Source organism: Apodemus sylvaticus, chromosome 23, assembly GCF_947179515.1.
Source record: "Apodemus sylvaticus chromosome 23, mApoSyl1.1, whole genome shotgun sequence".
In the NCBI taxonomy this organism is placed as follows: Eukaryota; Metazoa; Chordata; class Mammalia; order Rodentia; family Muridae; genus Apodemus; species Apodemus sylvaticus.
In genome coordinates this window covers 46,869,065-46,885,818 of record NC_067494.1, presented here as the reverse complement: position 1 = coordinate 46,885,818, position 16,754 = coordinate 46,869,065, and the positions used below count along the sequence as shown (strand labels likewise).

The following is a 16,754-nucleotide window of genomic DNA, read 5'->3' as shown; positions in this document are numbered from 1 at the left end:
TTACATAGTGCACTGGGACTATCAAGGTTGTAACTATTAATAAAAACTAAACTTTTCCCCACCAGTAGTGGCCCTCAGAGCTTCTTCTACCTTCATGGAAGGGAAGTAACCGAGAAAAATAGCTTCTCTCAAACCACACAGCAACATACAATCCCTGGGTTAGGGCAGAGCAGACCCGGAATCAGGGCTTCAGCCTCAGACAAGGATGCAGAGATATCCTAGAACTACACCTTAAGTTCCTGCTTTGCAGAATGTCAAAATCAGATGTCATTTTAAAATACAACTCTGGAAAGTATCAGAGTTAAAATCCACATAAAGTAATAACCGGAATGTTTGTTGGGTTGCATTATTAATTTTGTGTTTTTTTTTACAAGCCATCTACTCTCTTTACCATCAATCAGAATTAAATGATTTAGGTAAATAATCTATTTGAAATGTAATGAGAACGGATTGCCTTCCATGCCACTGTTGCCTCCAACAGAACGCACACTCAATTCTCACAATATCTGTAACACCTTCATAAAAGACACCTGAACCCTGCCTGGGAAAACCAGAGCAGTATCATACCCCGTAACCCTTCCTCAGGGACATGGTGCTCAAGAATTTGAGGGAGACCAGCTCAGAAGGCAAGGGAGCCTTGAAGATAGTCCAGAAGAGAGAGGTAGGCAGGCCAGATGGAGCTAGAGTTTTTGGTCCAATAGCAAAAGATAAAAGATGTGGCCCGGTTCTGTCTTATGCATCCTAGACACATAATTGCTAGCCCCTTGGCCCAAGCCAATCATTTGGTAAAACCTAGCTGCCTTTAGAGGACCATAACCTTTTCTTCCGCATCTCTCTTTACTCGCTCCTCCTCCTGATGACGTCCATCTTCCTCTTGTCTCACTCGATCTTCTGCTTCTCGTTTGCGCATCTCTTCCAACTGCTGCTGCCGCCTGCGTTCCTCATCCTGCATCTAACAAAAACAGAATTTAATTTTCACCCAGTCAACCCCACAAGCAAAGACACAAAAGAGCACATCCTGAGACACGCAGACACAGACACACACACACAGAGACAGACAGACAGACAGACACACACACAGCGCCAAGTAGAAACACCAGACTAAATCATAGTTGTAGGGTGGTAAATCTCATGTATTAACTAGCTCTTACCATTTTAATGGAAGTTACGTGAAAGTTTTGTATCCAAGTACCAGTTTTATTCTTCTACTAATCATGACTCAAAGAAACATTCATGCATTAATCAAGCATGATTCTTTCACTAAAATAAAATTTGTTAGCTACCTCCTACAAATCACCAATAGGTTCCACTTTAAGAACTAATAATATGATAACCACCCCAAATGATAAGAAATTATGTTTTCTCCTGGGATGTGGGTGGGACTTGCACATTAGCCTATCCTGAATCCAGTCTCAGTTGGGAGCTGTTAGGAACAGCCTACCTTTACTTGGGAGTGGTTTAAAAATCTAGGGCTCCTACACTTCTAGCAATTCCATTCCCTCCATATGTAAACCTGGACTATGGGAGTTTTCCTAGCCTGACATGACCTCAGACTTGCAGTTAATAGCAGGGAAGTCATTCTGGCTCTTTTCTGACTATCACACATGGGGACCACTGCTAACTCCCCTACACAGGATGCTCTGCTTTAGCTGACAGCTAGTTTAAAAGCTCCTATGGTGGTCCCAAATCCATCAGCTGATGCTTTTCTATTTCTGGTCATTAAGTTCTACCATTCTAAGACAACAAAAGATTCAACACCTCCCCCCACCCCCCAGTGTCCAACACAACCATCCAAATTCAAATGCAGGTGAAGCTCTTGTTTGTTGTGGCTCCTTCAGCCTCCTGACCATATTCCTCAGCATCACGAGTTCTAGGGTAGGATAAAGACTCCCCTTTATCCATCCTGATCTACAGATGTCTGTAGCTTTGTCACAGACAGTGGTGACATTGAAATGCTGCACAGAGCTGTGCTGTAGGGACAATCCTACAGCAGCACTGTGGTATGTCACCATGATGACTGATACAAACTCTCCATAATTTGCATCCAAAATTATACTGCAGAACTCTAGATCCTGCAGAAACTCTGTAAGTGATTCTTGTGAGATCCAGTTCAAGGTTCATAAAATTGCCAGTTTGCCTACACAGTGTTTAGAGTAAAACTATTTAGACTGCTGAATTTAGATTGTAAGTATATGCTTTAAAAAAAAAATCACACACACAAAATGTAAAATTTTATTCCTTATTTTCAATGAAATAAAACACTAGCTCTAGAGCTGGAATGACTTTCAGGAGTTAAGAGTCCTGGCTGCTCTTCTAAAGAGTCCAAATTTGATCCCTACAAAACTGGAAATCATCTATAACTCTTAGTCTTAGGAGATCTGATGGCCTCCTCCAGCCTGAGTGCAGCAGGCACAGACATCTGTGCAAGCAAAATATTTAAACAGATAAAATAAAAATCTTAAAACTTCACTATTATCCAGTAGAAAAGAATAAATTAGCCTGGGCTATTGGGGTCAGGAAATAATAAAACATCCCAGAAAAATTGTCTTCTTAAAAAGACAAAGTTAACTTTTTTTTTTTTTTTAATCATAAGGTAGGTGCAAGTCCAAACAGAGGTTGGGAATTAGGCTGGAATTTAAAGCAGACATAGGCACTGCTAATGAAGAACCAAGATACAAAGAGACAGGGAAGCAAAGGTCTTCCTGAGAACTTCAATGAGGAGGCTGCAGACAAGTGTGTGCACCCCAGAAGAGCCAATGTCACAACAGAAGAGCACTGTGGTAAGGAAAATCTGGGAGAAGCCGAAGCCCAGGAGAGCAACAAAAGCAAACTTCCCGGGGCATTGAATGCTCACAGAAGGAAGTTAAGGGAAAACCAAAGCTACACTTGCTGATCTCCACAGCTGAGCTCTTCCCGTTACTCAGCAGGGGAAGCACTGCACAGGGTTTAGCTCACTAGTCAATCACAGTGCTCACAACTGAAAGTACAATTGCAGGATCGGAAATGTGCACGAGACATTTTCTCTAAAAAATATGGTTCTACATTCTCCTAGCCGGTGAGGTGGTTGTCAGGGGGGGTATTTGTGTAATTTAGTTCACAGGTTACTAATTTTTTTTAAAAAGAAATTAATTAGAGATATTATAACTCAAACATTTTTCTTATTACATAAACTGTGTGTTTTAAACATTGAAATGTTTTCTTTTGTTCCTTTAAAATATTTGACTACTCTTCTCCTTCCCATGAGCATTAGTTGGAGAGGAAGGAGGTTTCTTACTTTCTTCAAAAGTACAACTCAAGACAGAACACTGAGCAGCTGTGAGGCTGACAAGCGTCCAATAACAGAGCAAGGGCATCTTCAGCATCTGCCTCACTGCTCTTTGCCCAGTGACAAGCTGTGTAATGCAGGGAAACTGAGCGTCCTCCATTGCTGATCTAACCAGCAGAAAAGCCAGGCAGGCTCTGAACCAGTCTGTATTTCTAAAAGGTGCTTTCAGGTCAAACAAATACTGCAGGTTGTGATTTGTGTGTTTGTAACATCACAAAAATATACTAAGAATGTTACTGTTATTAAATTATCTGCCATGTAAAACAGGATCCTGACAGCCTTTCGTTTTTGACAACTGAAGTCTCCTAGAGTCTAAAGGATTTTTAAAAATCCTTTTCCAGTATAGGTACCTTTTTTTTTTTTTTCTAAAATTCAACCCCAATTTTAAGACAAACCTAAAAGTGTTAGATTATAACTAAAGATGTTTTGAACTGCTTGCAGGCAGTCCTCTGGTGCTCTAACCTGGGTTTAGAGTCTAGATCCGGCAAAGAACCAGCTATTCCTGTCTAGGAAAAAAGCTCTATGTGTATAATCAGAATTCCTTAGAAAACAATGACCCCTCTAACAGTGGCAAATGACATTAAAAAAAAGGAATACCTACAACAGTATACAGAAATTAATCTCAGCAATTTTCTTAAAGAAATATGAATTCTAAGCTCTGATCCCAAAAAGACAGGGGCCCATGCAGGGCAGATGGACTAAGAGGTCCAGGAGGCATCTGAATCCTTTCTCTGAGAGCTAATACTCTAATTAGGCTTGAGGTACTTAAGACAACTCTTGATTAGTCCTTTCTACACTTTGGAGACTCAAAGTTGCATGCCTGAGCACTTCCTGTACAAAGGTCAAGGCAGCAGTGTAGGCCACGAGGGGAGGCCTAACCGAGTCTGACTAATTAGAAGAGCCCCTGGAGTCTTGGGAAACAACTTCTCATGTGTATCATCCATGTAGAAGCTCATTCCTGTATTTATGTGACCCAGGGAACAACGTGACCTGTTCATATGTGGTGAGAGGACACAGCTAAGGCAAGCTGCTTTTGAGAGACAAACAGGCCCAGGGAATATCTAGCTGATAGCCCAGAATGTCACTTAATAAAAAGGAAGTGCTTTTGATGAAGCAGAAATACACATAATGTGACAGGAAATGCTGGCAAGAAAGCAAACTAATGCTGGCTCTATGTAACAGAGGATTAAGGCTCATGTATTGTGTCTGGCATTTTCCTTGGTAATGGAAGATTTGTTATGAAGAAATATGATGTAAACAAGAGGCCTAAACATGTTTTTCACTAGGTGTTCAAGGACCAGCTTTTACACCTCAACTGGTAATCCCAGCAGGAGAGGCCAGTGAAGCGGCCAGGGCAGGAATGTGGGCAGGGCAGTAGCTTCTGGAGAGTGAAGTGGATCACAGAAGGCTGTAAAGCTCACATGAATACAAGTAGATCTCAGCAACTAGAGGGTCTGGGGTGGGGGTAGAGGCAGAGTGAGCTGCAGTGCAAGGGGCACAGGAGAAAGAGGGATTTCAGTCTGCAGGGGTGAATTCTGAAAGCTGCATCGTGCCACCTGGAGGAGACAGGATGCAGGTATGCTGGTAAGCAAACTTACTGTGCCAGAGGCCAAGACCAGAACCATGTGACAAATGCCACTGGCATCATTACTGTCCTAACGTGACAGATCGAGAACAAGCAGAAAGAGGCAGTGGGATGCAGGCCTTGGATCAGAGGTAGCATCTAGGCACCGGGAGCCCTAAGAGACCACTGGGAATCAACGCGGGCAGTCCTTCAACCTTAAGGAACTCGGAGGCTTCTCACAAAATAAAATAACAGCAACAAAAACTTTTAACTAACCTAACGTACAACTTCGTATCTAAAGTTTCTGTGGAGGTGCATGTTTATTATCCTTGTTTCATATAAGAATGAAGATGTGGAAGTCAGAAACTAGCCCTGTGTTCACAAAGAAGGGGAGCTGTGTATAAACAGGTTTCTCTCTAAATGACCCGCCCTCAAGCCACAGGAGCACTAAAGAGGGGAGTGGCATTTGAAGAGATGGCCACAGAGCTAACTGGCTGCTTTTATCATTTAGAAGTTAACCCAGGATAAATGTGTGTGTGTGTGGGGGGGGGGTGAGGTGGGGTGTGGGGTGTGGGGTGTGTGTGTATGTGTGAATATATCAAGTAACAAACATATTACTGAAGCTTAAACCAACTTTAAATGATCAATCAAATATTTTGATAATCCACATGGTATTAAGAAAAACAGGGTGTTGGTACACAGGAAACCTCTACCTTTACAATAGTGACATCTGGGAGTAATATGTTAAGTCTGGGAGTAATGCCCTGTCTACAGTAAAAAAACAGTAGGAAAACATACTTGAAATATATTTCTAAGGCAACAAGAAATAATTACCCAATGCAAAATGTATTTCATTTGTTCACATACTTAAGACTAGCTATGAGATCAATTTAAGTTTTTGACTAACTGTAGAAAAGTCAAACCCATAAACAAACAGTAACACTTAAGGTTAACGAGGAAGTATAGAGAACTAGTCTAGTAACATTCAGAGGCATGCTTCTAATCACGGAGCTGGCCTCCTGACCCAGGAGGTGGCTAGGGAGAACTGACTACTGAGAACACAGAACAGCCATCACCAAAGGAGGAAAGAAAATCAAGACAGGGAAAAAAATGTAGCAAAGGGAAAGAAACAAGAACATACCAAATCTAGAACAGAGATTGCTGGCATAGCAGTCTGCTGCAGGTAATAGAGAAGGGGAAAAAAGAAAGATGAAGTGTCAACAAAAAAAGTTAGGTTTAGACCTGTGTTCCACCACCAGCATCTTTGTTGCTGTCATGTTTCATCTGGTTTTAGACAACTTGATGAAAAGCCATAGAATCACAGACTAACTTCTACTATTCAGAAAAATGTCCATTCACATGGCATTAATATTTTGAGATTTATCATTAAAAGACATAATAAAAAAACAAAATCTTCCTTAGTGTTTATTTGGAGACTAAGATATTAAGCTAAATATATAATTATTAAAATGAAATTACTTTTTACTAAATTAATATCAAAAATTTTCCAAGCATCATAGTCCATACTAAGAGGCTTTAAAATATTCAAAGTAGTAGCAAATTTTCAAAACTATGACAAACCTTCAATAAATATTTCATCCTCACAGAACATTGAGATGTTCGAGCACAGGAGCTAACCTTTCACTCCTGCTGGGATCTGCTGTCAGAGGAAGCAATGCTAATGCTGATGCTGAGTGACCAGTGGGCATGAATACCAGCTGGACATTCAGAGATGAACTGTAGTGCAGGGGAGGGAAAACCGCCCTCTTTGTGGAACTTGGGGTGAGGGCAATACAAAGCCACAAACCACTGTATCTGTCCCTAGCCAGTCAGGGCAGAGAGGGACATACCAGTGCTGGCCAATCCAGTAAACAGCTACACCAGTGTGTCTCAGAGTCCTGAGCATGAGCACAGTGGAGACTACTCAATGCACCCCTACTGTAGAAGTCACATTTTAAAGGACATTTACTATGGATACTAGAAAAATACTAGTAAAATGATGTCATTGTTAAAATTTACATTCTGGTCTCATTTAAGAAAGCCAGTATATAAAATAAATTTAAAGTGAATCAGCGTGCTGTATATGCTGAGGCACGTCTATATGAAGAAGTCTATGTGCAGCAGTCTTCAGGAAAAACTCTCTGAAACGAGACTAATTACACTGCTGGACTGTTAGACTATCAACAAAGGTTAACTTGCATCATGCCCTTCAAGTAAGATGTCTGACCCAGCAGCTATGTTTTCAACAACTCCTTTCATGCACAGAATAAAAGTGAACAAATAAAATAAGAAAAGCAAGTTACTATCAAGTGCCCAGGCTGGTAACAATGACTGACCTCAACAATCATGCCTGATAAGCAGCAAGAATCCAGTTTTCACCTAAAATTTGGTATTTTAAAAACTTAGTTGATTTAGGCTAATTTAAATTTTTATTTGAAACAAATAAAAAATATTTTTACAATACAGGAAGATTAAATTCTTTCAGATATTGTCAGCATCTTTATATTACAACTACAATTATTAATTTAATAAATATTGAAGTATTAACAGTAAAATAGCTGCACAAGTCCTACTTCTGGTAATGAGCCTGCGCTTTAAAACTGATGTTCTGAAATGCTCTGCTCATCATGTGTATCAGGACCAGCAGCTTTCTGTGTGATGTCCTTGTGAGTCAGCCAAGCCCAGTATTGCACACAGCAGGGTCGTGTGGCCATTACACTTTACATAGCCCACCAAATCTCAGGGATTCACTAAGTACTTGTTTTCTTCAAGTTTAGCAAGGATAACTATACGCTGCTAATGAAAACATTGAAGCCCAAGGGGCCTGGCTCATCCCTGCAAGGTGTCAGCCAAGAGTGAGCAGGAGGAACCAGGGCCTCTTAACTCCTTGTGATTGTGAAAATAGCTGTCTGCACAGAAACACTCAGAAGATAGCATAGGGAACACAGATACGCACAACCGAGGCCTTTCCCCTTTACCCTGGCTCTCCGCTCGGCCTCCAGGCGCTGCATGATCAGCATGGTGTCCACATCGTCATCTTCCTCTTCGTCATCATCCTCATCCTTCTGCTTGGACTCCTGCAGTCTCTTCTGGAACTGCCACTCCAGCATAAGCTTCCGCAGGCGGTCACTCTCCTCTGCGGTACGGTCCACCTTGTTTTGCAGCTCGTGGATCTCCTTGCTTAGCATGTCCACAATGTGCATTTGCTGTTGCTTCTCCAGCTTCTCCCTGGCATCGCGTTTCCAGGGGTCTGGAGACAGACTGTCCCCAGAGGACAGCTCCTCTTTACTGATGGTTATATACTGCAGGTCCCTGCGCTCGATCGTGCGGGGCTGCTGCTGGGGCTGCAGCTCCCGAATGACGGTCTCTTGGGGCCTCTGCAGTGTGGAAGGCTTTTCTGGCTTGGCCTGCGTGGCCAGAGGAGAGAAAGAAGCAGGGTTCAGGGACTGAGTGCGCATCTGCCCCAACTTCCGCTCCTGCTCCCTGCGCTTCCGCTCTCGCTCCTCCTCCAGGCGGGCCTTCTCTTTCTCATACCACCTCTGATGCTCCTCTCTCTTTTTCCGCTCTGCAGCAGCCACCTGAGCAGCCTGGGGTCCCGTCTGGTTGGCAGGAGGAGGTGGGAGGGGCAAATCCATTGGAATACCATCAAAATCACTGGGGTAGTGGGCGGGCGGTGGAGGGGGTGGTGGAGGGAGGTCTGTTCGAATGGGCTGAGAGACAGCTACAGGGGTGGGCAGCGCTGCTGCTGGGGTTTTCCAACGGCCAGGACCACTCTTGGTCAGAGTGGAAGCAGGGGTAACTGACTTGGAGGAATGGTTCAGGTGCTCCTGGCTGGATGTACTGGATTCCACTGAGGAGCTCTGATTCATCCACATATCACTGTCACACTTGCGATCCATGCCAGTCTCTACTCGATGCCGCTCGAGTTGGTAAACCTCTTCCCTAAGCTCTTCCTGGGAACGGGTAGCACGCTGAGAAAAGAAAAGAGGAAGCTATCATACTTCAGAGATATTACCAAAATTGCATACATTTTTCATCAGAGGAGACAACAAAACCTGTTGGAATGGATGTATAACCAGAAGCTGAAACTGCTTTATGAACAGTAAAGCTCCTCTTTACTGGTGGATATATACTGCAGGTCACTGGCCAAGTAGCTAGAGAGAATTTCTTATACACTGATGGTTCCAGGGGGATGAGGCACCCTGACTTCCACAGATGAGTGAGAACAGTATAATCTAAGAAAAGCAACAAACCTCTGTTATAGAAGTCTAACTATTACAAAGTACTCATTGCATGCATCTACGGCTTGATTCTGAATGAGTTAGAAAGCTAAGGACTGGCTTTGTTTTCTCGAATTAAGCCAAGCACATGAGGATAAGTTCCATTAATCAAAGATGTTTTAGCCCCACTGTGGCGAATGAAAGAAGGCAACAGCATACTTTAATGGGCATAAAGCCTTTTGAGTTTATGAGGAAAGAGATTCAAACAAATATTTTTTTGCCCTGGAAGGCTACAATGAAACCTGCGAAGTGGCATTTCTAGAAGCAGTATACCCTGATGAAGATGATCACTATGACACATGAATCAATTATCCTTATCCCACCTTGATAGTGAACATCATTTGAAGATGGTAACCTGAAACTATTTCTTTTTCCTTTAAAAAACCATGAATTACCATTTTAAAAATCAATAGCCATAGCAGGAAGTTTAACAATAACTCCCAATATTTAGGTACAACTTTACTTTGAGCAGGTTCCCCATCACGGTGGCACAATCAACAAACCAGACAAGGGCATCATGAAGTCACATGCTCACAATGTCAACAAACTACACAAGGGCATCATGAAGTTAAGTGGAAGAGAGACCGGGTCCTGCTACAAACACAACCCTGCACCTTCTGCCTCGGGCGTTACTGGTTATTACTAGAAAAGACATGGTATAGGCAGAGGAGGAAAACATCTAAGGCTTAGAAAATGCAGCTAATACTGGTCATGAGGTCCACTCAGGCTAAGGTAGATGAGACAGGTCACACACCACAGGCTCATTTTTTTTTCCCTAAACAAAGTTTCCTCTTACTTTGGTGAACAGTCTCCTATGAGTACAGCCCTTTCTGCTGTATGCATGTCTATTTTTCTCATCCTGTAAGGCTCAGTTCAATACCCATGTCTTTGGTGACAACTACAGTGATCTATTCCCATGTCTTCTATGAGCACTCTAAGGAGGAATGGCTGTCTTGGGGATCATACAACATTTGCTTTCCAGGAGACTTGTCTGTTTTATGTGTACTAGATGGGTTTCTCTTTAAAGCATACTGCTGGCTTCTTCTCCCAGTCACATCTCATAGTGCTTCCCAGTTTAGAGCCTAGACGGACATCTCCATCCTTAGTGACTTGGAGAGAAATCCAAACTCCATAACTAGCATCCACTACACTTCTAATGAGCTGCCTTGCCTTCAGGCTCCAGCCTTGCTTTCTGAGGTTCAGACCTTTTCCTTCAGACAGAAAGCCGAAGCCAGAGGAAGGAAGACTGCACACAAGCACCAGGAGGGAATCCAGAGAGGCGCGATTCTTTCCCAGCTCAAGCACCCGGCAATAACCCCCTTTCCAGCAACTTAAGTACCCTGCATGCTTTCTGTCCGTCTCACTTGTCAGCCCTCCTCAAGGTCCACCGGCAGAGGCAGAATCAAGTGCGAGCCATGCCAGTCACGACATCTCACCTTTCACTCCTACAATCAGTGAGCCTTGCCTTTAATGCTGTAACTATGCCTTACATTACCAACATTTCATAAACCCAATATCACACACAACTTGTTTAAGATGTTCTGTATTTGAGCCTACTTCTTTTTGCCTCAGACTTAAAAACACACATACAAAAAAATAAGAGGACAACCTAGCAATCTGGAGTTACCAATTGTGTCTCAAAACTCATGCACTCTTGGCCTGGCAACAGAGTGGATGCCGTCAAAGCCTGTCAAAGCCTGATGATATAGTCGGATTCCAGGAACCCATAATGTTGACGGTGACAACTGATTCTTGAAAACTGTTCTCTGAACTCTGCTCCTGTGCCCCATACACTCACGCACAAAATAAACAAACATTTTTAAAGAAAAAGACAGCCACCAAACTACCATACCCTGCCAAACTAGTCTCCCATACTCCTCTGAGAGATGAGAAACATTCGTGAGCCCCTTATTCCTAACCTGGATTGCAATACTGGAATGATTACTTTCTGTGTGCATATGTGGCTTTTCCTCATAATTTGGCCACTGGTTCTGAGGAGGAGCCATCCGATCCTGTGACTTTGAAGCTGGAAAGGTAAAATACTCTCTGGTGTATGTCTGAGTAGGGATAGGGTAGGCTTCAGGTCTAGGTGGAGGGGTCTGCTCCTGTAAAATGTAAAGAAAGAGAAAAAGAGATGCTCAAAATTGCCTAAAAGGCTAACTTTATACTCAGGATCTGTTTAACAATCTTTTAAAAAGCATATATGGGGGGAGGGTTGATACCCCGAGGGAGCTTCCCAGTCTCAAGAAGGGGAAATGGGGGGAGGGAGATTTGCCAGAGGGGGTACTGGGAGGAGAGAAAGGGATGTAATTGAATTATATATGGAATAAATAAATGAATGTTTAAAAAAGCATATACATTAAATGCTATGCTAAAAATTGAAAATTTGACCCTATGCTTTGAATAATGAGAAACATTTCAATTTTTCCAGATTTACTCATTTAAATTAATTCTCATTTTCCCTAGATTTATTAATTTAATATTAATTTGATTAGTATAATAAAAATTTAAAAATTAAATGAACAAAATTCAGGAATGGCAGCTAATGTACTTTGTTGAGAACTGTATCAGACAACTCAGATATTTCACAAGTAAGAAAGTATTCCAGCTTATCTCAGACCTCAGTGCAGAGGTTTCCAGTGGAGACAGATGTTATCTTAGCTGCTGTTCCAGATGTGTATGGCCCCTTCCCTCCAGGGCTAGGAGGCTGATCTGTTGGAAACAGTCAAGAAACCCAAGTGTCACATTAAATAACAACTAAAACACACATGAGGACATTCCTTTAAAGGCAGGAGCTGCATCATATGCATCATGACACTAAGGCAGGATGGCTAACACAGAGCCAGAGACAAAGATGGACCAGAATCTGGCTTCCCACACTCCTACAAGTCTCCTGCCACCACAACCTAGGAAAAAGACTTTCTCCAGCACCAGGACCTAGCTGACATCTGCGGTAGAAACCTGAGAGTAAATACTTGAAGCCTTTTAGAGGTTGGGGCCAGTATTCAATACCCTCCCCATCCTCACTTCTTAGTTAGGAACTATTTAAAGTATAAAAATGACCTCGCTGAGTTGGCAACCTGACACCCTTTTGCAGAGACATTAACAATGCAATTGGATCTATAACGTCCACTGATTCAAGGGTTTTCCAAATAAAATCCAAATTTTGGAGTATTATGATACCTCTATGAAAATTCTAGTAAGCCAAGAGACAAAAAGAACAATGATCAGAGTGCAGCTTGCCGCGCTGGCTTCTGGAGGCGAGAAGGTAACTTAGAGAATGACTCCTCTTACTTGCCACATTGGGGCTGGAACGGTGGTCTGCTCTGTTTTTCATCAGCCTGTCGTCACCAGGCAGCTTCTTTGGCTCACTGTACTCTGTCCAAGGCATCTGAGGACTCTCTGGAGAGCCGTTTTGAGCTGAATTATTATAGAGCTCAAAACCTTCACTCTTTGGTCTGGGTTTACCTGAGCCACGACGATCTGAAACTGAAACCAAAGTAGATGCATTCATTCTCTCTCCCTCATTGGTTCTAAGAATTGAAGAGCTTCAAAGGATGCATCTAAAATACTTTAATTTCCTAACTGTTCATAGTATAATAGGGTGATTTTCATATACATTCTTTGACTAGCTTAAAAAAACAAAAACAAGCAAGCAAGCAAGCAAGCAGAACAAAAGAAAACCCAGGGTTCTCACACATAGTTGTGGCTGGTGTGAAATTCATGGCATAGGCCTGGCTACCCCAAACTCACAGAAATCTGCATCCTTCTGCATCCTTAGTGCTGGCATTAAAGGTTCATGATACCACAAATAGCTTTATATGACCATTTTATAAAACTTGTAAATATATTGTGTCTGCAAAGATTTTCATTTACTTGGTATGTATCTATGGGGGAAATTGACATTATTTCATACATAGATTCAGTTCAACAACTGAACTGCTATTTGTAAATAAGAAAGTTACTATTTTTAGAGTAATTTTTTAAAAGCCCTCAAAGGTACCCATCAGAATGATGTCATCACAGGCTGCTGTCACCTGGCGTGATTATGCAGGCCTGTCCACAGTTAGTCTTCCAGTCTGCTCACCTGGGACTCATTCATTACCCATTTCCCTCTGTGGGTTTCTAAATGATGTTCTGCTTTGTCACACCTACAACATGGCCTTGCCACCAAACTTTGGTGTTTCTATGCTTTAGAAAATGGGATTCTAGGCTGTCAGGCACTGTTATTGTTGCTGATACTGTAGCTACAAAGGTCAGGTGCTAGGGTGTGGAGGATCCAAAGCTGACTCAGGGGTAGAAAAGGGCTCACAAGACTATACTTAACAGACTGTGACCATATCTAGCAAACCATATCATTAAAGCTGATCTGAATCATGACCAAGCAGTATTTCTCTGCATTCTGAACTCATTCTCAACTAACTTCTGACTTAAAGAACTGGGAAACAGCTGTAGTAGCCCTACTACATGGGACTTTTGATGAATCTCTTTCTAAAAATAATTTATTTTATGTGTATGAGTGTTGTGCCTGCATGTGTACACGTGCCTGCATGCCTGACTGACTGGTGCCCAAAGAAATTAGAGAAGGGGATCAAACCCCCTGGAACTGGAATCACAAATAGCTGTGAGCAAATATGTGAAGTACTGAGCCATCTCTCCAGCCCCAGCTTTTGAGAACTTTTAAGAGGAGTTACATCCCAGAATAGCATCAGTATAGGACGGCTACCCTGGCTTGGGTCACTAGTTCTTACTTCTTTGCATCATGGGGGATGGCTGGTTAAGGAGGGTGGCCAGGCCGTGGTAGATGGCGCCCTGCTTTGCAACTTCCAGTGTAACCACGGAACTGGTTCTTGTCATGAGTTCTGCTGCCCTAGGAAGAAAATACAGAGCACAAGAAGCTGAGCATTCAGTGTCGCAGCATAGTCTGTGTTCAGAACTTTAGTGCTACCGTTCCTCAGCCCGATTGCTGTTCGGGGGAAATTAGCCTTACTTTGAGAAAGATTATTTCCTGTCCACTTCACTTTTGAAAGTTAGTTATAAAAACATGTAAATACATTCTATGCTTTAACATTACTATTAAGATATATTTAAAGATTTCACAAGTTCTATGTGCACTTATTTATATACTTAAAGAAATACTCTATACTAAAATACATATGAGTGAATTAAAAATGAGATTCATGTACTCTAAGAACTAAGATTACAGGAGAAGGTAAATAATCACAAAGAGCTTTTATAGCACTACTTTCTGAATCCAAATTTCAAAAGTAAATGCAAAATGTCACGTCAATACACTAAGACTAACCTTTAAACTAACCATTTAGTCATACCTTTCCTGAGAAAGTCCAACCAGACTTCGTCCATCCACACTGAGGAGTTGGTCACCAGCAGCTAGTCGTCCATCCTGAGCCACCAGCGAGACGCAAGGGTAGGGAGAAAAGAAAAAGACAGTGTCAGTGTGCAGCAGCGTTCTTCACAGCACACAGTCAGTGCACAGCAGCGTTCTTCACAGCACACAGTCAGTGCACAGCAGCGTTATTCAAAGCACAGTCAGTGCACAGCAGCATTCTTCACAGCACACAGTCAGTGCACAGCAGCGTTCTTCACAGCACACAATCAGTGCACAGCAGCGTTCTTCACAGCACACAGTCAGTGCACAGCAGTGTTCTTCACAGCACACAGTCAGTGCACAGCAGCATTCTTCACAGCACACAGTCAGTGCGCAGCAGCATTCTTCACAGCACACAGTCAGTGCACAGCAGCGTTCTTCACAGCACACAGTCAGTGCACAGCAGCGTTCTTCACAGCACACAGTCAGTGCACAGCAGCGTTCTTCACAGCACACAGTCAGTGCACAGCAGCGTTCTTCACAGCACACAGTCAGTGCACAGCAGCGTTCTTCACAGCACACAGTCAGTGCACAGCAGCATTCTTCACACCACAGTCAGTGCACAGCAGCATTCTTCACAGCACACAGTCAGTGCACAGCAGCATTCTTCACAGCACACAGTCAGTGCACAGCAGCATTCTTCACAGCACACAGTCAGTGCACAGCAGCGTTCTTCACAGCACACAGTCAGTGCACAGCAGCGTTCTTCACAGCACACAGTCAGTGCACAGCAGCGTTCTTCACAGCACACAGTCAGTGCACAGCAGCGTTCTTCACAGCACACAGTCAGTGCACAGCAGCGTTCTTCACAGCACACAGTCAGTGCACAGCAGCGTTCTTCACAGCACACAGTCAGTGCACAGCAGCATTCTTCACACCACAGTCAGTGCACAGCAGCATTCTTCACAGCACACAGTCAGTGCACAGCAGCATTCTTCACAGCACACAGTCAGTGCACAGCAGTGTCCTTTACACCACACAGTATCCTCAGCTACAAACATCTGCACAGTACTTCACAAAGCTTGGGCACATGAGGCCCTCCACTGTTTCCTTTAAAACAAATACTAACCACATCCGCAGCACCTCCTTTGACAACCGACTTAACGTAGATTCCCAGTTTATCCTGGCCAGCACCCTATGCAAAAACAAGGCCAGAACAACAAAATGAAATCACACAGCAGGGAATGAACAGAAGCCTGACCACATACACACCAGTATCTTGACTAGTTAGGAATGCTCTATTTTATGGTTCCAAACTTATAAGAAAAATACTCCCGTAAAATCGAATAATTTGGTAAGAATATGCGCTTAGACTTGAAATACTCAAAATAAGTATTTATAAAGTCTAAAAAGATACGAATCCAAATGAATGAGAAAGTCTTCAAGTGACTGGCCCTTAACCAGATCATGCCAGACAATCAGCTGTGGTACTGTATAATCTAGCATCTGCCTTCTCTATCATCACTCTTTAAACATAAGGTTTAAATTTAAAACAAGAAAATAACTTCTTGAAGCAGCCACTTAAGAGGGCTTTGTAAGAAAACATTATCTCAAAAAATACTATATTGTAATTGATACTCTATAACTGAAGATTCAAACACAAGTACATTAGCATTCTATGGAAAACTAATGAAATCTTTGAGAAAACGTAGGTATTGTATATAATTTCAGGATCATCAATACTCTGCTTAGAGATCATAAGATAACAACAAAACAGCTTTGGATCACGTATGGAAGTATCAAGCAATACAGTCATGTGCATGAAGCCTTCCATGAATGTTACTGAGAAGTAGCACAACTGAGTACATATACTTTGGTATCAACAATAAAAATCAGTTACCTTAATAACTATGAGACATTATATACTACTGTATCACGAAAAGTGATTTCAATACATTAAGATGAATTTTTGAAAGCAATAATCTTGAAGATGTAATTTTATGTACAAACTATCCATATTTCCTCTTTAGTTAACATTTTAGTTTACAGTTTTCACTGGTAAGACTGGCTCCCTTTTCTTCCCTGCAGTAGGGAGTAGGTACAGGAAGGCAGTCATCAGGTATGCAGTATGTTACTGTTTCACAGGCACAGAACTTGTGTTTTATGTATATATAAATTTAGATATCTATATCTATATATATAAAATAAAATTATGTCTTATAAAATAATGTTATATATATTTATAAAAATCGAAAT

At 42.2% G+C, this 16,754-nt stretch overlaps 1 protein-coding gene across 9 annotated transcripts in view; it reads right to left on the bottom strand.

Annotated features, from left to right (window-relative positions):
- The window catches only part of Afdn (afadin, adherens junction formation factor), a 124,264-nt gene that overhangs the window by 8,603 nt on the left and 98,907 nt on the right, over positions 1–16,754 (bottom strand). For 6 of the 9 annotated variants that reach the window (XM_052169290.1, XM_052169294.1, XM_052169292.1 and 3 more), the window contains 8 exons: positions 15,628–15,693; positions 14,500–14,573; positions 13,921–14,039; positions 12,464–12,658; positions 11,790–11,881; positions 11,089–11,274; positions 7,868–8,860; positions 818–952 (listed from right to left, as the gene is read on the bottom strand). In XM_052169290.1, coding sequence (XP_052025250.1) covers positions 818–952; positions 7,868–8,860; positions 11,089–11,274; positions 11,790–11,881; positions 12,464–12,658; positions 13,921–14,039; positions 14,500–14,573; positions 15,628–15,693 — 1,860 coding nt within the window. The remainder of the gene's footprint in view (positions 1–817; positions 953–7,867; positions 8,861–11,088; positions 11,275–11,789; positions 11,882–12,463; positions 12,659–13,920; positions 14,040–14,499; positions 14,574–15,627; positions 15,694–16,754) is intronic. The other 3 variants (XM_052169293.1, XM_052169295.1, XM_052169298.1) reach the window with 1 other exon arrangement.